The following is a 25,115-nucleotide window of genomic DNA, read 5'->3' on the forward strand; positions in this document are numbered from 1 at the left end:
TTGTGGTTCCAAAAAGACAAGTCTTAAATCGCATCTCCCTGCTGTCCTTCCGTAGTAACCAGAGACTCACTTGGCTCCTAGCGGTCTCCGAATGAAGCAAACTCTAATTCTTAAACATCACTCAACCGAACTGCTGGACAGCAGCAGGCACTTGCTGCATTGCCCTTGACAGCTTTCTCTCCAGCGTTAATATTTCATTTGCCCACAATTCCCCCTCATCATGGGAAGGGGAAAATCCCACAGGACACCAGCGACAGCCATCTCACACCCAATGTGGTGGCACGGACATACTGGACACCTCCAAAAAGGCCGTGCACCTCCAAAACGGGCTGTGAGCGAGCACATCCAAAGGGTCAGAGCAGCAATCTTTGCTCAGCTCCTGGCTTTCCTCAGGGAGATGCTGGTGGGGAGAGAGCTGGCATTACTGCTTATGCCCTGCCAGGCACGATGCTGAAATGGATGGGGAGACTGAGAAATGAACGAGAGGTTTCCCCCTTACCTGCTCATATCTGCAGCCAAGTGTCATCTCCTTCTCTTCCTGTCCTAAAATGCTCCGTGCTGCTGCTGTGCATTATTAAAAAGCTGCCATGTTTCATCCCAGAGACGGCTGCCTTCTCAGTGGAGATGAGCTTCATCCACTGTTTGTAAAGCACTTTGCAATATAAGGGGGGGAAAGAAAAGGAAAAAAAAAAAAAAAAGAAAAAAAGACGAGCAGTATGTGCATAAGAAACATTTGGTTATGAAATACTTACAGCTTTAAATCCCTGTGAGACATTGCACAAAGCAAAGAGGCCTTCACAGGACACATGAAGGGTGCCCAGGGAGCTCAGCACATACCTGGAGCAGGGACAGCCCTGAGACAGCAGCATGCACACACTCACTTCACACAAATCCTTTCCAAAAGATTTATTTAAAATTGAAACCAGACAATGCCGTAGTATGCAGGATACATTCATACATGGAAAGTGTGTTTTACAGAGAACACAGCATCCAAGTCACATTTTTTGCATACAGCAGAGCAGACGTAGAAAACAAAGAGGCCAGGGCTCTGGGACCTCCTGGACAAACTGTCCCCTTCCCAGCCACAATTAAAATACAACATGACCTGTGGAGACAGATGAACAGAAACAGAGGAACTACTGGCCATCAAGTAAAAAAAAAAACAAACAAAAAACAATACACAACCAAAACTCAAAAAACAGACAAATAAAACAGAGCATTCAGTGAAATGTCACCAAAAGTGTTTCTGCCCTGCATGCTCCAGCCACAGGCACTCAGGGAAGGGCTCATCCTGCTGGCATGTTGCTGATTTAAAAACAAGTTAAAAAACCAAGTGGGCTTCAGAAAAAACAGTCTCCAGCTGTGGTCCCTTGAAGCCTGGTTGTCACTTCCAGGTTGTTTCCCCCAGGGAACAGCTGCTTGTTTCTCACTCCCTCTCAGCACCATAGGAACAAGGTTTCTACTGCAGGTCTTATCATAAAAAAAGGGGGCCAGAAAGTTGCATTAAAAAGCTGCCTGTGTGCCTCATCGCTGTTTTTAAAACCCACCAACTCATCTGATAGTCCTGGCACATCTCCATGCTCCTGAGACAGCCACTCCAGAGCAGGCACACTGCCCTTGTAGGTATGGCAAGGACGGACACATGGGCAAGACAGCTGTACCTGGGGCATCCCTGTGCTGCCTTGACACAGGGTTGTGGGGTTTTGGGAGAGCCCATCAGGAGCAGCTGGGGCCAAACCCAAGGAGGGCAGGACTGCCAACTGGAAGATCCACACTGCACTTATGCAAGAGGATGGCAGGGTGCTGGCGGTCACTGGCACTCAATCATTCAGGGGTGCACTTGCTGGCTGTCAGCGTGGCTTGAGAGCAGCAGATGTGGGTGAGCAAGATGAGCGAGTCTTCCCCTCACTGCTAGCACAGGACATCATATCCGTCTTGCCAGTGCAAGCTCCTCTTCACAGCACAGAGCTGTAAAACTTGCTGTTTTCCTGTGAAGCCTGTTTCACCTGAGTGAGCCTCGTGAGCAGCCCAAAGCAGATGTCACCAGCCATCCCAACACGGCTTTGTTCTGCTATCCAAAGGAGCAAGGACCTCTAGGAACACATAGCAGGTCTTCTCAGAAGTCCACATGGCACATAGGCGCTGCCATTTTGTGTTAAATATAGAAAGCACTTTAAAAAAATAGAAAGAGTTCATTTCATCCACATAGGAGTAGTTGGGTTGTTTTGTTTGGTCGGCCATTGTTTTATCTTACAGTCTGTAAAAATACTCTGTCTGGCCATCCGCATCCATTCGTGATATAAAGCAGTAAAAAACGTAATATATATAGGGAATTTGGTTTTATTTATACAGTTACACTTGCAAGGCAACCAATCGTCCACTGGCTGGGCCCTTCTACCTCCAGATGCTTTGCCTGGTTGATATGACTGCAAGACAGACAAAAATAAACTAAGTGACCCCAACGCAGCGGGTGAGCATTCACAGAAAAAAAACAGCACAGAAGATGTGATGTAGGCAAGCACCATGCATCTGCAGCATGAAACCCAGCCCTGCACTCGGGCGGTGCAGACAGACACACAGACATCATGGTCACAGGATCCGTGAGACAGGGATGGACAGAGGCAGCGAGTGGCCTTAAAAGCAGCTGAAAGGAAAACAGGCCAGAGGGCTGCAGATGGCCCCAGACAACACTGGAGACTGCTTTGGATGCCACACCAATGGCCTCACTCCCTCCAGCGCTCCCTCACAGAGGAGCGGAGGCCACGGGGGATGGCAGGGTATGAGCGCTGCTCTCCTAATGGCATCTATAAATAGCTCTGGCCTCCCACTTCCAGCACACGCTCACTCACTCGCTCTCCGCAGCCCTGTTTCACGCAGCAAAACCCTCTCCCCTTCCCTACAGGCCCTTCCTGGTGCACGAGGGCCTGCTGAGACATACGCACCCTCAGGGTTCAGGCTGGGCACCAGGGGCTCCGGCAGGGTCCGGGGATGGCCGAGGAGCTGCTTGGTGCTGGCACAGGGTGGCGAATCGGCACCGGTGGGAGGAAACCCTACGGGGACAGGAAAAAACACCTGGCTCAGGCAGGATGCTGTGCCAGAGTGCCCAGGACTCCATCCTCTCTGGGTGCAGAACTTCCCTGGGAGAAGAGGCTGGATCTCCTTTTCCCCTGCTCACACACAGAGGTCTCTTCCCCGTCCCTACACACTCATTCCTGATCCAGCCTACAGAGCAAGGGCCACCAAGCCCCATCCCAAGGTCTATGCCACACACAGCCACAAATCCCGCTGCAAGCGGCCCCGATAGGGAGGAGGAAGGAGCCGGGCCAACAAGGAGTGGTTTGGGGGCACAGGGCAGGCCGCAGCTGAGGTAGCGTGCTGACCTCCATTTCGCCGGCAGGCTGGCAGCTCGCGTGGGCTCAGCTCCGGCTGGGCATCTTCCTCAGACCTGGCCTGCCCGACGGCCACCGTGGCTCCCGTCTGCTGAATAAACTGCTGCAAATTACACTGCCTCAGCTCCTTATTTAACTCCTCCAGCTCTTGGTTCTGGGCCTGCAAAACACAGCAGGGACAGGGTAAGCCAGACTCTCCCCATGCTGCTCTGCTCCTCTTCCTGAGGCCTCACTCCCCAGTTCTGAGAATGACATGGGGAACCCCACACGGATAAGGCCATCAGGGCCATGCTACTGCCCACAGGGACCTTAGCCAGCCACGCAGTGCTGAACAACCTGCTGCAAACAGCCCCCCCAGAAAACTCTGGAGCCTGCCATGGCATGGGATAGACTCTGTAGCAGGGTCTATTGCAACAGAACAAGGGGAAATCATTTCAAACTAAAAGAGGGGACATTTAGGTTGGATGTAAGGAAACATTTCTTTATTTTAACGCACCAGCACAGTTGCACAGAGATGTAGGTGGTGGATATTCCATCCCTGGAGATATTCAAGTTCAGGCCGGATAGGGCTCTGAGCACCTGATCTAGTGTAGGTGTCCCTGTTCGCTGCAGGCAAGTTGCACTAGATGATCTCCCCTCCGGCTCAAATGATTCTGTGATTCTATCATTCTACATCTTGAGGGATGCACCCCTTGGCTGCACCCTGCATGGGGATGCTTGGGCAACAAGGACAAGGTAAACATTTTGAGGACAGGCCCACATCTCCGCAAGAGGGTATGAACAGTGACATAGTAGTGGCAGGAGATGGCAGGCAGCAGCCATCCCAAAATGAAATGTGTGAAACATCGTGGCACTGAGAAACACCACAGGAGAAGCTTTTTGTTTTGCTCCACTAAAAGGGATGGGAAGAGGGCAGGTGTCATGGAGCACCTGAACCCCAGTGGGGCTGGGTGAGCCACAGATCTCAGTGGCTTCAGCCCAACACTGCTGCCACTGCAACTGCAATCTGGGGGGTAAGCCTGGAGCATCACCAAAATCCTCATGACTCAACATCCTGCTCCTTTTTTCCAGGCACAGACATAGAGACACCACCACTACTGAGGAGACCAACCACCAACCTCTGCCGTTTGCCTGGCCACACCAATCTCACACTCTGCTTGAGGACTGCTTCCTCTAGCCCTATCTCATATACAGCGCTGTGCTCCTTACTGCAAGACAACAGGAGCCACAGAGCAACCCAAAGCTTGCACAGCGAGAGAATCGGTACAAGCACCCTGGGAGCAGTGTCTAGGGGACACTGGTCATTGCTGCAGAGCCAACCCCATGCTCGTCAGGCAGGATGCAGCTCTCCTGCCAGTTCCCTTTTGAGTGGGGGATACCATTAATACCATTAAGCAAGTACCAAGATGGACGCAGAGCTGGATGACGGACTCATGCCTCATGTTTTCTCCTAGGTATAGACCCCCTCCACCTCCCTCTGGAGATCTATCACCTCATAGGGCAGGATATCCCAACTGTACCTACCTGCAGGCTCCTTTCAGCTTCTTCCAGGGCCTTCTCTACGCTGGCCAGGTTGCTCTCCAGCTGCGTGCCCTGCTTGACCTTGGCTTCCAGATCCCTTTTCATTTTGGCAGCCATGTCTTCCAAGTCCGTGGGGCTCGGCACAGGGATCTCCTTGCCCCTCTTGGCCCTCTCGGCCATCTCCCACTGAATCTCTTTCTGCAGGGCCTCAGTGCGGGCGCTCAGCTCGTAGATCCTCTGCGTGTACTCCTCCAGGCTGGCCCGCAGGCTCCTTACCCGCTCCTGCCTCTCCCGCTCACACTCCTTCTCCAGCCGCAGCTCGCTCTGCCAAAACTCCTCCTCGCCCAGCTCCGTATCATTCCTCCGCACCAGGTGCTCCAAATAGAGGATCTCATCCTCCTGGCTGGAGGCCCGACCATGCTCCCAGAGCCGCAGGTCTGTCTCCAGTGTGTCCCCATGTGCCTCCAAGGAGTGCAGTTGCTCTTGTTGACGCAGCACTGTCTTAAACAGCTCCTCCTTGGAGGGCTGGCTGGCCCCACCGTCCTTCAAGTCCATCCCCTCCCAGGCATGCTGCCTCCAGCGGCTCTTTGCATACGGGTCGACAGAGCCCATGGGGCCCAAGTTGAAGGTCATTGATTTCCTCGGCTCCCGGGGCCGAGGTACGTCCGTGCTCAGGGCCCGGGGTTTGATGGGCAGACTGGCCCGGATGAACGTCCTCTCAGGAGCCTGGAGAGCACCCTCTGAAGATGGCCTCTCAGCCACGCTGGGGCCCGTCCGCCTCAGGATGAACTGCACATCATTGGCATACTGCCCACACTTGGCCAGAGACTCCAAGGGGCACTCGAGCGGGAGGAGCTGCCTCTCCTTTTCCCGGAGCTTCTGCACCAAGACATAGCGGCCTGTCTGACCTGCAGGTGGAACACAAGCACATCACTCAGGGAAAGCCACAGCCCACAGAGACATCCCCACTGCCCCAGGGTTGGGCCCTGTCACCAGGAGCCTCTTTTCCCAGGAAGCACAGAGAAATGTCTCCACTTGCAAAGGCTGGACACCAAACTGAGGAAAAATACTGGGGGGCAGAGAGACTACATGACCTTAGTGGTCTTTTCCAATCTTAATGAATGGCAGCCCTGCCTGTTGCAGAGGGATCTGGAACTTGATGACCCTTGAGGTCCCTTCCAACCCAAGCCATTCTATGATTCTACAGGGTCTCACTTTCCTCCCTTTCCCCTTCCAAACCTTGAAAAGGGTCAGTGTTCCTTACTGAAAGGTTTGGTCTGCCCATCAAGGATCATCTGCCTCCTAGCTGCAGGTAGGGGAGCATCCTGCAGGAGGTGGGAGTTGGTAGGATCCTTGCCTGCAATCTCAGTGTGTTTCCACATGGAAGGATGAGGGCCGTATGCCCCCAGAGACACCCAAGAGCATGAGCAGCTCTTGGCAGAGGGGACAGCACAACATCCCTCCAGTAATGGGGCCCTGCACTGCCTCTCTCCACAGGATGCGCATCTCTGTTTGCAAAGCTCAGCCTCCACAGTGGCACTTCTGCACAGGAAATAGCTGAGGATATCAACCAGTGTTGCTTTGTTGTTACTGGAAGAAAATATGCCCTCAAGAGTGGGGGTGGAAAAAAAAAGCACTGTGCTGTTTTTTTTTTTTTTTATGGAGGTGGGCAAGAGGAAGGGCTTTGATTTGTAGGGTTAAATCGGAAGAAGAGCATCTCCGCTCAAAGCCTGCAAGCTAACAGTATCAGAGCACTTTGAAATTGAGCCACTAGAAGGCAGGATTGACCACAGTGAGAGTGCGGCAAGCACCAGCATCCAGGCACCCTAGCCACACCGCCCGTATCTATCCAAAGTAAAGCTATTTATTTTGGCTATCCCCCGGCAAGCCTCTGATGGGCAGGGGGGAGACATAAACCCATGGCAGCGACAAACAGAGCTCAAGGAGTCCAATGTGATCCTGGGAGCTGAGCTGGCTCTGGATTAGCCTGCTGCTCACCTATGGCTCGCGCCAGGGCGATGACCACCTCCTGGCAGGTGGTTTGCTCCGAGACGCCGCAGACGACCCTTTGGATCCCATCCACCCAGACCTTCAGCTCCATCCCAGTGGCTGCCGGGCTTCAGGCACCCTGGGGCATCGCAGGACAGGGTCCCTGCAGGAGAGAAGACACACGGGCTCAGGCTCCTGTACACGTGGGATTTTGTTACTGTTAACAATACCGATGTTCATCTGCCAACAGCAAAACAACCCACCAACCTACCTTACCCAAATCCACACGCACAGCTCAGGTCTGGGCAGCAGGATTGAGTCTTCCCTGGGTGAAAAACAGTGGGCTTTGCCCCTGCGCATAGCACAGCCTTTTAATGAATTTGTTGGACTCCCACTGCCATTTCTCCAACAATTTGGCAATGTGGCACTCGGGAGTTTCCAAACAATATCTAAAAGGCAGAGGAACCTCCCACCACCCTCCCACTCACACTCTCCAGCTGCGCAAAGAGAAGTTGAGAGAAGGTGCAGACAGAGCGCACTGTAATCTATCTAACTCCATCTCTAGTTATCTGAGGGGGATTAAGAAATGAGAAAAAAAATGCCTCTTGTTATGCAAAACTCTTTGCAGAGCCAGGTTGGGATGAGGAAGCACATGAGAAATGCTATTTTACTGAAAATGAGCCTTTGGTAATGCCATTAGGATGTCATTACACTGATGATCACAAATTAAGAGCAGCAAGACTGTGTTTAGCATTGCTAAACAGGGAGGGAGCTTGGCCACTTCTTTTGACACAGCACCCACCTGCTGCTGACACCTGTTATCATGGGCACAGGCAGCTCCCGCATTTTCCAGCAGCTGAAGAACTGCAGCTCCTAAGGGATGACTTGTCAGACATGGTAGTTATGGATTAATGGGTGGCCTAGATGACCTTAGAGTTCTTCCCAACTTCAATGATTCTATGACTAAGTAGAATCCACACAAAGAAACTCAAAGAACTCAAAGTTTACCCTTGTTTTAAACATTCTTGAAATGACCTTTTTCCCCCTATGGGTTTTTTTGTAAATCCTTGAAGCATCAAGCCTGAGGACATCAAGCAGAGGAAGGTATATGTGTAATGGTCCCAAGCTGCTTTCTGAACCTAACCCAGCTCATCAATCCCTCTCCTTCCATTCCCAGGGTTAAAACAGGCTTTTTTTTTTTCTTTTTCTTTTTTTTTCTGCATACTTGAGAAATCTAAGCAAGAGCTGAAAGGCTCCCACCTTCAGCAACAAGAAATTGTAGCTGTCACACAACAAGGCCAGGAGAAGCCTGGAGAAAGATGGTTTCACAATGCTGTTCTCAGTGGGAGATCTGAGAGTGCCAGAACAAAAAAACTTATTGAAGAACAAGCCCAAAAGCCAAATCCACACCCGAGGGAGCACTTAGCTGATCCAACACAAACCTCTCCACCAGCCACGGCAGAGTAATCAATCCCTAATTTTCAGATTTTACTCACGGTGTTTTGGGACTTGCTGCAAAACAAGCTGGCCCCGTTCGCATCGCCAGTAGCCACAGAATGGCCATGGGAGCAGAGCAGTCGCCTGGGCATGGACACCTCCCTGCTGAGCTCACCTATGTTTGACTTGGCAGTGCCAACAGTGAAACCGGCAGTGACAAAGAATCTTGGGTCCCGCACACGGTGGATCTACAGAGCACCGTGTTTGCCAGGTGGAACCCAGCCTGGTTTCAGGCAGGGTTTTGTCCTGCTGTGTGCTCTGGGCTGGCTGCGAGCAGCCAGCTAATCCAGCACCCACCCCCGCCATGGAACAAAGTTCGGCCACACTGCTGAGCTTGGGCACCACCCTAAAACCCACCACAAGGTCACCACCGTGCTGGGGAACAGCACACCAACACCAGTGTGGGCTGGTGGTATGTCCTGGAAAGCCATGCACTAACCACAAGTGCTGAACTGCTCATGGAGCCAGGTTTCTTCCCAGCAAGGTTCATCCCACGGCAGAGCCCCAGCACAGGCCAGGAGTGGCTAGTTTGAAAATAAATAAGCGAAACAGCCAACTGAAGATTGTATCATGTGAAAGGAAGCGGACTCACCTTTCCGCACCCAAAATACCAGCAGTTGGTGAGGCGAGGGGTGATGAACGGTGCTGAGTCCAGTTGCGGGACACCCGGGGGTGCTGCGAGGGTAGAGGCACCTGTTTGGGTGCAAATCAAGCTCTGGCCCCGCCTCGGCCGAGTGCCTCTAGCAATCATTTACCAGCATTTGGCCCACAGCACTGAAAAGCAGGGAGCGGCGTGACGCGGCCTTCTGCCTCTTGTGGAGGAGTTTCGGCTTCAACCTGACCGAGGTGGTGGGAAAGCGACCCTTTGGATTTCCCACAGTGGTAATTCAGAGAGCAGGTTATAGCTAAGAAGAATGCAGAGCTCGTCCTTGGATCCAGGACAGCAATTCCTCAGCTCTCCCTTGACCACACTCACCCTTTGTTAGCTCCGCATCCTTCCCTGCTTCACCAAGCCCTATTAATGAGCTTCCCAACGTCCTGCAGCCTGGACCAGCCCCTCGACCTCTGCCCCTCCTGAATGCTCTCTCCAGACTTGGAAAGAACCCAGAGGCAGAAGGGTTTGTTTTCATAGAGGTAGGACTTACTCGACATTATCTGCTCTTCCATGGCAGCATTATTCTGGCTGCTATAAAAGCTTCCATGGCCCAGCAGCTTCCCACCCTCTAAATTTGAAAGTGAGGAACAGCTTTTCTGATAGTCCCTTTTGTGACCACAAACCAAAGAGCAGGGAAGTGCCCCAAAACAGTGTGGAGAAGTGAGCGGGTGGCTGTGGTGCCAGCACAGGGATGCGTTACAGCGTTCCCAAAAGCTGCTCTCATTTTTATTTATTTCTCCCCCCACCCCCTCTATGGATTTCTAAATAAATTTTATTGGAAGCAGATTAACAAAGTGACTAATTTTCTGCTCCCTTCCCATGTGCTTGGTCCTAAATTGATGGTATGGATGATTCATACAATTTCTTCAACAAATTTCCTAACTGGGAGTTGGAATTTCAAATGCTGACATGAAAAAAATTAAATAAATTAACACTCCCAGATCTTACAGCTTTATTTTTTGCTGCATCTCAGTCTAAGTTGGAAAAAACCAAGCCCAGAAAATGTTCAGTCTAGATTTGAACAAAGCTTCACCCTCACATGGATTGAAGGTGCTTTTAAAGCTTGGGCGTTGAAGCCAACTTCAGATTATCAGAGAATCATTAAGGTTGGAAAAGACCTCCAAGATCACCAAGTCCAACACCCAGCCCACCCCCACCATGCCCACTGACCACATCCCTCAGTGCCACATCTCCACAGCTCCCAGACACCTCCACGGATGATGACTCAACTACCTCCTGGGCAGCCTGTGCCACTGTACCACCACTCTTTCGGATGAGTTATTTTTTCTAATATCCAAGCTGAACCTCCCCTGGCACAACTGAAGGCCATTTCCTCCTGTCTAATTGGATTATCTTAATTAAAAGCAAAAGCAAGTGGTCCTCCTGCTAATCGAGGTATTTGTGATGTTAGCTGAATACACCTAAGCAGCAGATGGAATGGGCAGATTTCATAAGCTCTGCCTCTGTTCTACCAGGTTCTTGGGGACAGCCAGACCTCCTCACAATGGTGAGAAGGGAAGGGCCAAGAGAATATCCAGCGCAGAACATCTAAGGGCACGCTATCCTGTGCCATCAAGATCTGGACCCCACATAGGCAGTGCTAAACACAGCACAGAAAACATCACCTTTGAATGCAGCAGCAAGCATGTTTACTAGCAGAGCTTCTGTTTGGGGGTCAAGTTTTCTGTTTGCTTTACTGACTGGAGAGCTGAAACACCAGCAGTAAGGAGAAGCCCTGCTAGCAAGTTGTGCCAGGGCAAGTGCGCAGCCAGGCTTTGAAATCTGTGTTTGCACCACAGGAGTGCCTCTGGATCCAAATTCAAACATGCACAAGTAGTTTTCAGCCTGTAATTAAGGCTGCTGTACTTGATAAACATGGATGAAATCCTCCTGGGCTTCTCTTCCCTTATTAACCCCAACAGCGGCCCCGTGCCCAGCTCCTGCCACAAGGCTGGCAGGGTTTCGCCTGGTTGGCGGTTTCACCTGCTGAGCATCACAGGATGCATGGATGATGGGATGATCCTGGTGACCGTACCTCAAAGCAACCCTCCAGAAAGGCAGGGATGTCCTCAGCACCCTGGGCTGAACAGGGGACTGGCCAGGAGAAAAAGAGAAAACAAGGAAAAACCAGAAATGCTGCCATCCTGTGCCACTGCTGGGAGCTTCCAGGGGACTGGGAGCCCAAAGAGGATGTTTCAGAGACCCAGGTGCTGTGCTGTGGATGGGGCAGGACACCCTGCTGGGATCAGGTGGTTTTGGGGTGACCATGGCTGGAGACAAAGCCCAGACCAAGGAGACTGAGATGGAAGGAAACGTGCAGAGCTGGGAAAGGCAGGCGCGTAGGAAGCAACCCACACGTGTGATCCCACACCACGGGAAACTATTCAAGCAGCAGGAGAAGAAGAAGGAAAAAAAAACCACACAAGTAAACAGCAAGTGGCGACAGGAACAGCCACGTGCTGCCATCCTGCATGTCTGAGTGCTGGCAGTGACTCACCAACCGTGATCAGCTGCTGCGGTGACACATCCAGTAGCTATGTAACACTTCCCAGGTCCCTCCCTGCCCGAGGTACCAGCCCAGCTCCTGAGCACTGAAGGGAAGAGATTGTCCTTGCCCATGTGCAAATCCGCTGCAAGCTGCTGGGACAGAAATGCCTGCTTGAGCACCACCACCACTTGCTAAAACCCTCCTGAAGAACTGAAGCCTCCTGTTACAAAGGTGCAGAAAGGACCAGCACAGTGGCTTACAAGCCAGAGCAGGAGAATGTCTACAGAGGACCAAAGCCTCGTGATGGTGCCCATGCTGCAGCCCAACCCCAATGGACGGGGAAGGATTGTGGTCTGGGCTCCCCTTCAGGCCAGTGACAGCCTTCTCCTGACTTGGGTCCTTCTTTTTGAGGAGCATCATCAACCCTTCATACGGTGTTGCAGGAATGGCACAGCTCTTCTGGGCCTTTCTTGCCATGTCTATCACAGGCCAAGTGATAGAGTCACGGTGGTGGACATGGTTCAGTGCTAACTGCAGTTCTTTGTCTGGTCAGCAGGTCCCATGTGGGGGGGACAACATCAGCCAGGGCCCTGAACAAGATATCTGGCCTGGGCCAACCCGAGGAATAGGACAGTTCTTTGAGCAAAGGCAACCTGCACAAAGGTAGAAGTGAGCAGCACTTGAGAAGGACAAATAGAAGGAAAAGCCACTGCAACAGACTGTGGTAACACTCCCACTGCCACAGAGCATGAAGCAAAGCCTTGCCCTAGCTCTGTGACTCCACAAGTTGCTGGTAGAGGTCACAGGAGCTCAAGGAGGGACAAACAGGTTCTACCAGAGCATTCGCTGTGTCACTGAAGATGGCAGCCCAAAGGAAGCTTCCATCCTGTCCCTCCTTTGTCATTCTGCAGCCGCAGTGTCCCCTGTGTACCAAAGCTGCGAGCAATGCATTACACAAAGGAACCACACTGCTCCAGGAAAAACCCCAGATGCAGCCCAGCTCTGTCATGCTCCCATAGCAGATGGCTCTTGCTGTGTGAAAAACAGAACCAGCACTCAGCTTCTGTACAAGTTACAGTCACGTTTCCAGAGCTTTTTGCATGCAAAGGAGCTTGAAGAGCCAAAACTGGGAAGACTCAATCATTTGGCACTTGTGGCATCCAAGAGCCAAAACATCACTCGAGACCAAAGCCACAGACCCAGCACCTCATAAGTACCCTGGAACCCCAAACCAGTCCTCTGCCAGCACTAGGCTCTTAGAGAAGGCACACTTACGGAAAGCCACAAGCAACATCCTGCCTGCCCCATGCAAGCAACCTTCCATTAGGAACAAAACAGAGGCTCTTGAGATGCTCTGCTCTACTTTCCCCTCGCAAATTACAGGAAGCTGCAAGTCCACGCCAGCAAACCTGGGGCATACCCTCAAGGCCAGGGGCTGCTCATGATGGGGAAATGTCCCCAAGGTCACATACTTGGGTAGTGATTTGAGTGAGGAAGGCTCAAGCCCTGGCAGGCTGGTGACGTTCCCAAAATGCAGAAGGAGCCTCACCCCATCCCAGTTCCACCTTTGTGGCCTTCAAGCTTTGAAACCCACTTAAATGCTTTGCAAACTGCATCTAAGAGCAGCTTGGGAATTACTAGGGAAAACAAAACAAAAACAAACAAACAAAAAAGCCAAGACCAGAATCTGAGCAACCATCTCTTACAGAGTTCATCAAAGCAGGAGGTGACAGGGGCACCTGGGCTGGGTCCCACAGTGTCCCATCCTAGAGTTGGGGAGGAATTAATGGCTAACCACATCATGCCCTGATGCCAGCAGAGCAGTGTTGCAATGTCAATAATCACGGACAACGATAAGACTGAAGGCATGTCACGTACTTCCCCAGAGCCCCAGTGATGAGCAAAGCACAGACCATGGGGCACCAACTGAAAACTCATAAATTAAAACCTAAAAAGACAAACACACAAAAACAACACAACTGCTGCATACCATGAAAGCTGGCCAGATGGATGTGCAATGGATGAGTGTGTGCATGCACACAGCCTATAAGAAGGACTGTCCTTAGTGCACCGTATTTCTCCCAAGCAGCACTAATGGTAGCTATTCATGGGGGAGGAGAACAAGGCTAGCTATTAAAGTCAGCCATAAAGATTAAGGTCTCTGAGGGAAAAACGAGCAGCACCTGCTATTGCTGTAATCATTATGATCAACCTCAGACACACAAGTGAAGAGTAACTACATGAAAGCAGACGAGTGAATCCGTGGCAGTTTTTTTCCCAAGGGAGTGAAGAAAAATTAGCAGCAGCATCTAGATTAGAGGAGAGAGGAAAGGCTCTTACACGTAAGTCAGATCTTGTACTTCCACACTCATCTTTAGTTGTGCAATGAGCCTGCCAAAATGCTCATCCCTTCAGAGGAGAGGCTGGGAAAGCACTTAGGTGTCCACCTCCCAGCGAAGGATGGGTCTGGCAACTTGTGGATCCAGGCTGACCCCAATCAGCCTGGATGACTGGACTTCAACAACTTTCAGGGCTGAACCCTCCCAAAACTTTGACTTTTAATATAAAAATCTGGTGCTTGCTTTCCAGCCATCACGAGCAAAGCTCATGCTGCAGATGCTGCCCATGCAACTGCCCACCTCCCACCAATACTGCCCACTAAACCACGTCCCTAAGTATCACCTTTTCTTAAATACCTCTGAGGATGGTGTTTCCACAACTCCTGGGCAGCTTGTCCCAGTGCCCACCACTGGGACAAAAAGAAAGAATTAGAAAGAAATTCTTTCTAATATCCAACCTGAACCTCCCTTCTTCCTTAGAGGCAGGACTCTGGGGAGCACTCAGCACAGCTGGGACACGCCAGGCCCTGAGGGCTATCAGACAACACAACTGCAGCATGCACCTGCCAGGAACTTCAGCATCTCTATCTCCCACAGCAGGTGAGATGAGGAGCACGATGCAACTCATGGATATTCCCCTGTTATTACACGCAGACCACTCTTCAAGATAGAAAACAGTTTCTGTTTATCATGACATGGGATGCAGGAAGAATGCTGCGAATGTGGGGATGCAGGAACCTGCTTTGGCCTTGGAAATACTCAGAAATACTTCAACTATCTGCTCGCCACGGGCTGACATGGGGAATGTGGGAATCAGTCCCTATAAAAACTTTTAAGGGGATATTATTTCTGCTCTCTTTAGACTACTTCTGCTGCTTTCTGGAAATAGCTGTATGATTTAAAAGGCCTTATTAGGCAGCAGAGCTCTGATGGGCGATAGACCACTTCTTCTACTGTCTACTCCAAACAGTTTGCCTTAATAACTCCACTGAAATGGATTAGTTCTCTGTGTGGGTGGTGCATCCATTCTGTGACCTGGTGTACTATGTTGTTTGAAGTGACCGCGTGTGCAAAACGAAGAGAGGAAGGAGATAACTGAGTGAGCACACAGACAGCATGTCTGGACAGCATTAGGGAGAGGCAGCCATGGCAGAGACATCCATCAAGAGCACTTGCTGTTTTGTCAGAGAAACCTGAGATTTTGAGAGCAGCATCACCAAACTCCTGGATTTACAGCTTTGGTTTTTCTCTAAAAATGTGGCTGAGGTCCTGCACAGAGATGATAAGATGCAGCTAGACCAGCCGCAAGGACAGCACTCAGACTGCCCTGCGGCTCTCTGCATCTCTCAAAGAAATGGAGAATTTCATTTCCACAGAGTTATAGGAAAGTTTCAGGCTGGTCACATAGCCCAACAGGCACACAAAGCAGCCAGATGACCCCGAAATATTGCTTTCTTCTCTTCTCCCTCCCCAGCCTGCTTCCCAGGCTCCAAAAGGAGAGTTGCCAGCAGCGATCCTCTCATCACTCCAACTCCCTTTACAGGGGAGAAGGCAATTAAACTAACAAATGAAAAACCATAGATAACCTTTCAGATTATTTTCCATTTCCAGAGTAACTCACAGTTTCCTGCCCTCTTTGGAGCACAGCCACACGCCAAGGACGCACTGCAGGGCCCCGGGAGGGAGCGCCGAGGATGCTCTAATGAATATGCAGGTGCATGCTGCCATGGATGTTTATTTATAACTTTGTAGGATTAAAAAGACCTTTAATGACCATTTGTAGAGAGCTGAAATTACTCCTTTCTTTCTCTCTCTGTCACAGACACTGAGTCAAACAAACCAAAGGCCCAGAATTAATCCAGGTTGAAACCTCTGATAAGACACTTGTGTATTTCAGAGGTCTGCTTTCACAGCACCTCAACATGTGATTAATTAGACAAAGGTGCCATCAGTCCCAACCTGACCCACCCGAAGATAACAAGCTCTTCAGAGCACTAAAATAGAGGTGCATCTTCACGGGCAACTCCATCCCTTATCTGGCACAAAAACACAGGGGGCTATCCACAAAACTACATTTGCAATTTGGTTAACAGCTCTGCAAAAATAAATGTTGGCAAGGGTCTGAGCGCGGAGCAGGGAGCCATCCATCAGGAGATACAAGTCAGTCTCTTTCAACAAGACAGTGTTGTAAAGTCAAATGGAAGCAGTGAGGATTAAGCTTGCTGGGCCTATTTTAATGTCCCGAACAGCGAGCTGCAACAAAATCTTGGATTTTCAGAAGTGTTTGGATGTTCAAGCTGCATGCAGTTCAGGCTCTACTCAGGTTGCTGCTGGAAGCTGAGCCTTTTGAACATTTTACCCTAACTTCTGTATGCTCTCAGATCATTAAAAACCTAAACACCGAGGACTGAACTGCGTGTTCCAGGAGAAAACTCTGCTGCTGGGTGGAACTAACTAAGCCCAGTTTTCTGCAGGTCTCAAAGAATCACAGAACAGCCCAAGTTGGAAGGGACCCACAAGAATTATTGAGTACAACTCCCCAGACAGTGCCACCCAAAATCCCAGCCCTATGTCTGAGAGTGACGTCCAAACACTCCCTGAACTCTGTCAGCTTGGATCCGTGCCTGCCACCCTCTGGGGAAGAACCTTTTCCTAACACTCGACCTGACCCCCCCCTCAATGCAGCTCCACGCCATTCCCTAATGGGGAAATGTACCAAGAGATACAAGGACACCTCCTTGTCCACCCCAGCCTTCCCCCCACAAACACATTGGGCTCTTCACAGAAAAGCTGCCACCTCCAAACATTGGCAGAACCTGGAAAAAAACATCAACAAGTGAAAACAGCAACCACAAATCCTCCAAAACCACCTTGTTTTTATTCCTATTTAGAGATACTTCTGCTGTTCATCCAACTTCTGCACATCACCAGAAGCCTTGGGCAAGCATCCAGAGGCAGCGATGAACTCCCCAACACATGCTCTCACCTGCTGGAGAAGCAATTCCTGGCAGGAACCTTTTAAACCACCACCAACCCTATAAATGCTCTTCCAGGGCCTTCCTCCACCTATCATCCAGGTAGCTACACAATAGGGGAATCTGATCCTGAAGTGCTATTACGAGTGCTAAGGCACCAAAGACCTGCTCCAACTTGCAAACTGCTCCCAGAGCCCTTCCTGTCCTCAGTCCTCTCAAGCACAGAAAGCACCTTAGGGCCACGGGGAGTTTTGGAGATGAAGCCCTTAACATCAAGAGCTCTGGCAGGTTCTATGCTCCAGTGCAGGTTAAGAAGCAGCAGAGGAAACCATCCCAAATTCAAGCAGCGTTTGCCTGCTCCAGCATTTCCAGCTCAGGGCTGACCCACCCATGTCTTCAGGTAAGAGGTTTTTTTTTTTTGAAGCAACAAGTTATTCTAGATGACTAGCCTGGGGCAGCTGGAAGCACCCCAGCCCTCAAGAAAGTGCTGACTCCAACCAACAACAAGCAAGATAATCAGCTGCTTTTAGAAGCTCATGAGCTTGGCAGCTGAAAAATGGAAGGACATGAAATTGTTAGCAGCCATCTACAATAATAGGGTTTTCTTTAAAACCTTGCATGTAGACACACTTATGACTTAATTTGACTGCACAGGTTTACAAGGGCATGAACAAGTCAGAACAGATAGAGGAACATCCCTTAAAAAGATGCTCTTAAAAAAACAAAACCACACACACAAAGAGCTAATACTGAAGGCATCCCTAACACCTTTAAACCTAGGTGCAGAACAACCCATCCTCAAGAGGGATTCCTTCTAGCTTACCTTGCATGCAGACGTGGCACTGACGGACATGGTTGGTGGACATGGTGGGGATGGGTTAGTGGTTGGACTGGGTGATCTTGAAGGTCTTTTCCAACCTTAATGATTCTACGATTCTGTGACTCTCTGCTGAGTGGCGCCATGCGTGCAACCTAAACCTGGATGCGATCCCAAAGCATCATTACCCCTACATGCAGGGGGACAGTGGGATACTTGGGTCACCTCCCACATCAGAGAGGAGGAAAAGGACAGGATGACAGGATTAAAACCTAGAGGTGAGCTAGTGGGGTCTCTGGCAGATGTTCTGGCAGCATTTCTCTGCAGCATAGTACAAGGGTAAAGGCAACCACAACACCAATCTCCACTTTTATGGGTAGAAGGAACATTCTACCCGGATGTTCTACACTTTGGCACAGAAGCTCCTGCAAGCAGTAACCCTGGTATCTTCAGTAATTACACCGCTACCTCTTTTGGTCAAGTTACCTCTCAAAGAGCAGCAAACGAAGCACCCTCAGATGATTCACGCCAGCCGCTTTCACTAGCCCCAACCTGCTGCCAAAAGGCTTGGGCAAGGCTGGCAAGTTCCCCAGCACGTTCACTTGGGCCTGCAGGTATCCAAAGCAACCAAGCACAGCTGTAACTCGCTTCTCCTCTCAAAGAGAAGAAATAATAATGAAAATGGGATTCGAACCCCCTGGCCAGGAGACATGGGTTTTAGAGCACAGCCTGCTCCGTCCCAGCCCTTCATCCTCACTTTGTGGGGAAGGTGCTCCTCTGACTCACCCCTGAGCATCCCCCAGGATACTTTTATCAGAAAGTTACAAAAAGGCTTTAAGCAGGTTTATGCTAGTGGGAACTTCTCACCATTTTACCTATTTCAGAGGCACAGGGTAGCAGCAGGGAGATATACCAAAAAGGGTCAGGCATGATGCTGGGGCTCTCCCGGCAGATAACGGTGCCAGGGAGGTGGGGGGGGGATTCCTGGCATTCCAGCCAGCACGAGTGGGATGAGCTTCCCTGCACCGCAAGGAGCCGGCAGCCCCTTCCTCAGCACTACCAGATAAGCAGGGCGAGAAGTGCTCGGGGATGCTTTGTACTCAGCCACTCCTGATAAAAGGCACACAACCTCTCCCCATGTTAGAAAAACAAACAAAAAAAAACCTGCATTTTTTTTTGTCATACGAGGAGCATGACCATGCAGTGCTACACTTGAAGAGGGAGAGCTGGAGGGTGCCTTTAACACCACTGCTCTGCATTTGCAGGGCTGGCTGCCTGCTCAGTGAGCCTGCCTGAGCATCCCCTGGAGCCTGACCTGGCTCATAGCAAGCAGCAGCCAAAGCTCCCTCCCTCCTCTCTGCACCCCTTCTGCAAAGCCATTCAGTGATTCGGACTCGAGTCCCATCCATGAGAAATCCCAACAAATGATGCCATCGTGATGCACCTGTTCTGCTCCAGCAGTGCCATCCCCAAGCTCCCTTTAGGGCTTTTAGCATTCAATGCAAAGCATGGTGACAGGGCAGAGTTGGTTTGCCTGCCCGCAGCGTGCTTCAGTGAAGTTACAAAACAACCTGCTGAGTGCCACCGGAGTTCACAGAAGGCATCAGAAGTATGCAGCAAGGAGCCCAGCGCTTATCTAGCCCCGTGCCTGAGGAATGTAACCCCTCTCCACACCCTGCTGGGGGATCTGGAGCCATCTCTGCCTTTCTTTCCCTTAGAGGAGAGTGGAGACTTACACACCGCTTCTCTTGGTGGATGCACCGACACCCCAAACGTGCACAGCTGAGACCTCGAAGCCACAGCGGCCACTTTACCCGACGCTGTTCCTCTGCAATGCCGCTCCTTGGAGTGGGTTTTTTGGCGTGCTGTGCTGGTGGCACAGGGGCTGGGGACAGCTGGAACACCCCGACGCTCCCGTCCCCAAGCTCCAGCTGCTCAGCACACGCTGCCACAACGAGCGCAGGTCCCCGGCTCCTTTCCAGACGCCGGTTTCCACGGCCCCAACAGCAGATCGCGGCCTCCCCGCCTCCTTGCGCTGCGAGGCTGACCTCGCCGAGCGCTTATTTCACTCCACAGCCCCAAAATAATGGGATTAGAGCCTTCCCGAGCCAACCCCTTCAAGCTGAAAAATCAACCAAAATAGCTGCAGTTGCTCTGGAAACTGCTCCCAACTTATTTCGGGGCAGACCGCGGCCAGCACCACCTGCACCGCTGGGCCGGGGAGGCAGCGTGGAAAAAGAGGTGAGGCAGGAGGGCCCCGCTTCCCAGCTCCATCCCCCCCAGTACCGCAGACCCCACGGGGCTGCCGGCGGCCCCGGCGCAGCTGTAGCTGTAACTGCAGCAGAAGGGCCCCGCCGCCCTTCGCCGGGCTCGGCCGGCTGTGGACACGGGCCGCGCCGCCGGCCGGTGCCGCGGGGCGGCCAACGGCTCCCCGTGAGCTCCCCGGCCGCAGCGGAAGAGAACGACCCTGACGCGCACTCACCTGCCGCCGCCGCTCCTCCCGCGGCCCCGCTCCGCAGCGCAGAGCCGCCGCAGCCCCGCAGCCCCGCCGCGCCCCGGGCCCGCCTCTCGGGAGGCCCCGCCCCCCGGGCCCGCCCCTCGCCCAGGTGAACCCCGCCCCTCCCCCCGCGCACCCTCTGCCTCCGGGTCTCCAATTGCGGATCTATCTATCTATCTATCCATCCGTCCATCCATCTATCTATCTATCTATTTATTTATGTGTTTTGAATCGCAATAAAATCGCATCAGGCTCCTGGCTGGAAGGAACCCCTGTGCATCCCCCAGTCCAGCGCCCTGCTAAAGCAGCTTCCCTTCAGCAGGCTGCAAAGGAGAGCATCCAAGCGGGTCTTGAATACGTCCAGAGTAGGAGATCCCACAACCTCTGTGGGCAGCCCGTTCCAGTGCTCTCACAGTCGCCCTCACAGTGAAGAAGATATTCCTCATGTTCAAAGGGAATGCTTCATCAAAGCAATGAAACCCTCTTGTGAGGATCGGGCTCTGCCATGGGGCTGCCACTGCTGTTGGGAGCTGAGGAGGGAGCCTGCAACAGCTGGGGTGAGAGCACTGCAGGACGCTGCGTTTTGGCTGCTCCGGAGCTTTAAGCTAAGGAGGAAGCATGTTGGATGAGAGACGGGTTGGGCGGGTTTGGGGAAAGAAAGGTGCTTGTCGACACCCTGGAGGCTTTGGAAGAGCACAGCCCGCTGAGGCCGCTCACCTGTGTGCCCCTCGCCTCACCATAAGCTGCGAGCAGCTGGGAGAGAAGGGGTGGGAGATGACCTCCTGCAGCTTGCTGATGGACACCTTCGGGTGGCCTCCCACTGCCTCACAGGGCCTGCGGGGCCATGCAAGCATCTGCTTCATAGCATCACAGAACCGTTAAGGTTGGAAAAGACCACTAAGGTCATCTAGTCTGACTGTCGACCCATCCCCACCGTGCCCATTGAGCTGTGTCCCTCAGTGCCCTTTGTCATCACCTCCAGGGACGGTGACTCCACCACCTCCATGAGCAGCCTTACCAGTTCCTCACCCCCTATTTCAGAGAAAAAATTTTTCCAGATATCCAACCTGAACCTCCCCTGGTGCAACTTAAGGCCATTACCTCCCATCCTGCTGCTGTAATGCAATGAATGCTACCCTACACTTGCTGGAATAATCCACACCTCGTGTGGGGCTCACCAGGCTTAGGACATCCTTAACTGCTCAGCTCTCTGCACTGAAGCTGCTGGGACTAGTATGTGATGCAATACATAAGTATGTGGTTGTCACTCGGCAGCTTTAATTGTTTTTCTTTTTTTTTTTTTTAATGAAGTTTTCTGTTGTTCTGACATATTCCTCATAATTATTATCTCCTACAATCAGACAATGCAGCTGGCACTTTGTAACACGGGCCATGCCCTGGAGAGATCATGGTGCAGAAGGAACAAGGATTCATATAGGAAAACAGCAAAAGCTATTCTCGGGAGATACATATCTTATTTATTAGCTTGGATACTCTTCCCAGATCCTTATCAGACACAAGTTGAGGAGATGTTCCCTTGCCATGAGTTAGGATGCCTTTCCCTGTCTTGTAATAAAAAGATTCACAGTTTGAAATGTTTTTACCTTCAGCACCTTGTAAAGAGATTGAAAATCTCTGGAAAGGTAAAGCTATGGCTAGAAAAAACAAACAGATCTCTCATACTGCACTTCCAAGTTGAAATGACACTGCAATCCCCCATTCATGTTTGCTCTCTGCCCCTCGAGGCATCCAGAGGGCACAGATAAAGGTATCCCTGCTCAGCTCTTCCAGCTCCTGTGAACTAGAGAGACCTGAGAATCCCTGACATTAACCCCATGCTGATCTATTTCTGAAGCTGAGACACTGGTAGCACTGGGGCCATCAGCAGAGATGGACCTAGAAATAACAATATTGGGCTCGTGTTCATCTCTTCTTCTCTGGGTTTTCTTCCCAGGTAGGAGCCTCACAAAAAAAAAAAAAAAAAAAAAAAAAAAAAGAGGAATCTTTCATTGCTCTGAGCAGACATGATTAGAGACCAGCAGTGAGATTTCACTGTACACCTGAGAAAATGGCTTCTCTGAGCTACCTAGCCCCATTGGAAGCTAAAATCTCATGGGTCTTTATGGCACCAGAAGCCATTGCCTTGCAAAATGCTGCTGAGACACACAGCAGGTTATGTAGAAAAAATGCACCTTAGGGTTTTGGAAAGTCGCATGCTCATCGTACACTGAATAGCCATGCTGCCTTCAGAAGTGCAGAGCTATCTCAGCATCCTGAGCAGCTGAATTGTAATCGAGCTGTCGTTTGGTCTCTCTGACAGCTTTCCTGTTGTGGAAGAGGTGGTAACTCTACCCGAGTTTCCCCAAAGAAAATGTTGCTGTTGGGCTGATGCGCTCAGGAGTGCAGCCAGAAGTGTCCTTGCACAAAGGCTTCCTAAAGAACAGAATATGCGCAAAACCAAATCCATAAATACAGATGTATCTGGCCCAGCCTGTAGAAGGGCACATTTCCCCAGCAAAAGGCCTTCCTTCTCAGATAAATACACCTCCCCTGAAATCCCAGCAATTCCAAGGGAGCCCTATAACGGAACAGCTTTCCCTGCAGAGTGCCAGTGCCATGTGGCACACTGACTTGCTCTTTCCGCAGAGCCCCCTCAGCTTGAAAGCTGTAACTTAAAGCCGAAGGGAGGATAGTGACCATGGATGTGGCCATAAATAAACCATGGCCTGTAATTGTGTGATAGGCTGTCCTAAAGGCAGGCAGGGCATGCCTGGGAAATGCAGCTCGGGTACTTTGTGCTTTGGGTCGATCGTGCTTTGGGCCAGGCTGTGCCCTCCTACGGAAACCTTTGCAGATATCTGTAGGCATTCTTACCAGCCTGGAAGGCTCTGAGCTCACAAGATCTGTCTGAAAACCCAGTGATGTCTCAGTGCAAAAGAAAGACAATTCCTTTTCTGCTTCCTGTTTTAGGGAGTAAAGGATGAATGAATAGCAGTGTTTACAAGGCTGGGACTGAACACAAATCCCATCAACCACTTCCCATTTTCCCTCATGTTGCTCACCCTGTGAATTGCCCACTGGTCCTTTCAGATACAGAGCACTCTTAGGATGGACTTCAGGAAAGTTTGGAATGTGTGAAGTTTCTTCAGGTTTCTTTAGAAGGCTTTGAAACCACTGTTATTTTTCTCCCAAGGATTTTATTATGTAATGGTACTTTTTTTTTTTTTTTTGCTGAGAGACAAGATGCTGCCTTGAGTGTAACAAAAGGGCCTGCCTGGAAGAATTTTTTTGCTCTGTTTCTAGGACAACAAGAGGAATGAAAAGTAAAGATACCACAGCATCACAGTGGAACTGAAACAGGGTTTGGAGCTGCAGAGCTTTGCAGTGCACCACAAACCATATCCCACTCTTCCCACCTCAGCCCTGCTTACTTGGGTCAGGACTGCCAGGATAGCACCTGCCTTCCTCCAGAAGGCTGGCCTTTCTCCCTTAAGAACAAGCCTTCTGCAATGTGATACATCTCCCAGCCTGCTTCATTCAATGAAGTACTCATTCTGCTTTTGCAGTCATCCTGGAAATCTGCTGAGCTCTTGTCTTCTGCAATTGTAATAGGGATAGAGATGCTCAACAGCAGCAGCCTGCAGGATTGCAGCACTCCAGACAGCAACACTTATGGCTATGGGGCTACACTGGTTTTCTGACGTATTTGGATTGTACCTTGTAGACATACAGCACTTTTCCAAAAGCAATAACAGCAGCTGCTGTGTCTATGTGTGCTTATCTGCTTTCCACACCAGCAGCACCGGGAGCAGTGAAGGGGATGATGTGCAAAGGATCTCACAAAAAGTGGTGCCCAGGAAACCCACAGCACAGGTGAATGGGAGCTGAGTGCAAAGGCAGTGCTGGGAAAAAGCAGGCAGTGGGATAACAGCCAGAGATCTCAGGGTCCCTCCTAGCACCATCCAGCAGAAACATGTGTTGTCTGCTGTCCAGCTCTTGGAAAATCTGCTAGTAAAATCTACATTCAAAGTGGAGGCAAATAACTCAGAATGTGGATCAGTACTCTCACAAAATAAGCAATAAATGTAGAAAGAAGTGAGGCTGGTAGGCTGCAGCTCCTGATTTCCAACTGAGGGGCACGGTCCCTGTGTACAGCTGAGGGTGAGCAGTGCTCTGGCTTGTGCCTCTCTTACCCGTCCCCACATATCACTGCATGAGTGAGCTGAGCTGCATGACACTGGGAACAGCAGAGGAGGAGAAGGCCAAGAAGACGGTGAGTAGAAAGGAAGAGACAGAAAACAGGAGGTAGAAATAGAAAGGAGAAAGGGCAGTGGTGTCAGGAGGTAAGGCGGGGGAGAAAGGATGCACAGAGCACATCCAATGGGCTTTTATTTCCCGTCCAGGTGCTGGATAGGATTCTCAATATCTGCCTTCGTGTAGGAAATAGCCCCATTAATTATGTCGTTGAGCATGGGAATGCAGCAGCTCTTTGCCTCCCCGCTTCTGGGGGAGCCTGCGACCCGAGCAGTCGGGTTTCCCAAGCATTTAGCAGTGTGGTCATGCTAATTTAGTGAGGGGCTTTCAAAGCCTTGCCGGGAAACATTCCCTCCTTCCCAGAGGCATTGAAAGTTTTGACCTTCTGACCCTCTTTTTACTAGGAGGTTCAAAAGCAGCATTGCAGCTGTTAAAGTTTTTCTTCATGCCTCAGTGATTCTCTGCTGGGGACAGGGCCACTGTTTATCCAGCCTGACCTCCCTTCTCAGCGCCCACGATGTCTCTTTCTTGCAGTGCTGCAGGCAGCACAGCCCTGGCTGCCTCCCTCTCTGGCCATTCATTCCCATTGGTGCACCGGTGCTCTATTACCCATTACAAATCCATCCCCTGCCGTGAGCTGGGTTTCCCAGCGCTGATCTGATTTGTCCATCAAGCTGCAGATTCATTTACATTT

At 51.0% G+C, this 25,115-nt stretch overlaps 1 protein-coding gene across 5 annotated transcripts; it reads right to left on the minus strand.

Moving 5' to 3' along the window:
• Positions 1-891: 891 nt before the first annotated feature.
• RASSF7 (Ras association domain family member 7) lies at positions 892-20,269 on the minus strand. Of its 5 annotated transcripts, none has more exons than XM_085224366.1 (6): positions 20,153-20,269; positions 6,909-7,062; positions 4,914-5,818; positions 3,381-3,549; positions 2,943-3,050; positions 892-2,426 (listed from the first exon to the last, which is right to left on the minus strand). In XM_085224366.1, exons 2-6 carry the CDS (start codon positions 7,009-7,011, stop codon positions 2,395-2,397), a joined length of 1,317 nt encoding a protein of 438 aa, XP_085080492.1. In that variant the 5' UTR covers positions 7,012-7,062; positions 20,153-20,269; the 3' UTR covers positions 892-2,394. The 5 variants fall into 5 exon arrangements, with proteins under 5 accessions (XP_085080492.1, XP_010709455.1, XP_085080493.1 ...); XM_010711153.4 differs by lacking the exon at positions 20,153-20,269 and adding an exon at positions 8,989-11,508; XM_085224367.1 differs by lacking the exon at positions 20,153-20,269 and adding an exon at positions 8,396-8,953.
• Positions 20,270-25,115: the final 4,846 nt, after the last annotated feature.

This window comes from Meleagris gallopavo, chromosome 5 (assembly GCF_905368555.1).
Source record: "Meleagris gallopavo chromosome 5, MGAL_WU_HG_1.1, whole genome shotgun sequence".
Lineage (NCBI taxonomy): Eukaryota > Metazoa > Chordata > Aves > Galliformes > Phasianidae > Meleagris > Meleagris gallopavo.

What these genes read in the sequence shown, in the direction of transcription:
- RASSF7 (XM_085224366.1), bottom strand. Translation starts at nt 7,011, where the DNA reads ATGGAGCTGAAGGTCTGGGTGGATGGGATCCAAAGGGTCGTCTGCGGC. An exon ending in AAGCTGAAAGGAGCCTGCAG is followed by an intron (nt 3,550 to 4,913) that starts GTAGGTACAGTT and finishes TGTGTTTTGCAG; the next exon opens with GCCCAGAACCAAGAGCTGGA. An exon ending in GCCCAGCCTGAACCCTGAGG is followed by an intron (nt 2,427 to 2,942) that starts GTGCGTATGTCT and finishes TCTGTCTTGCAG; the next exon opens with TCATATCAACCAGGCAAAGC.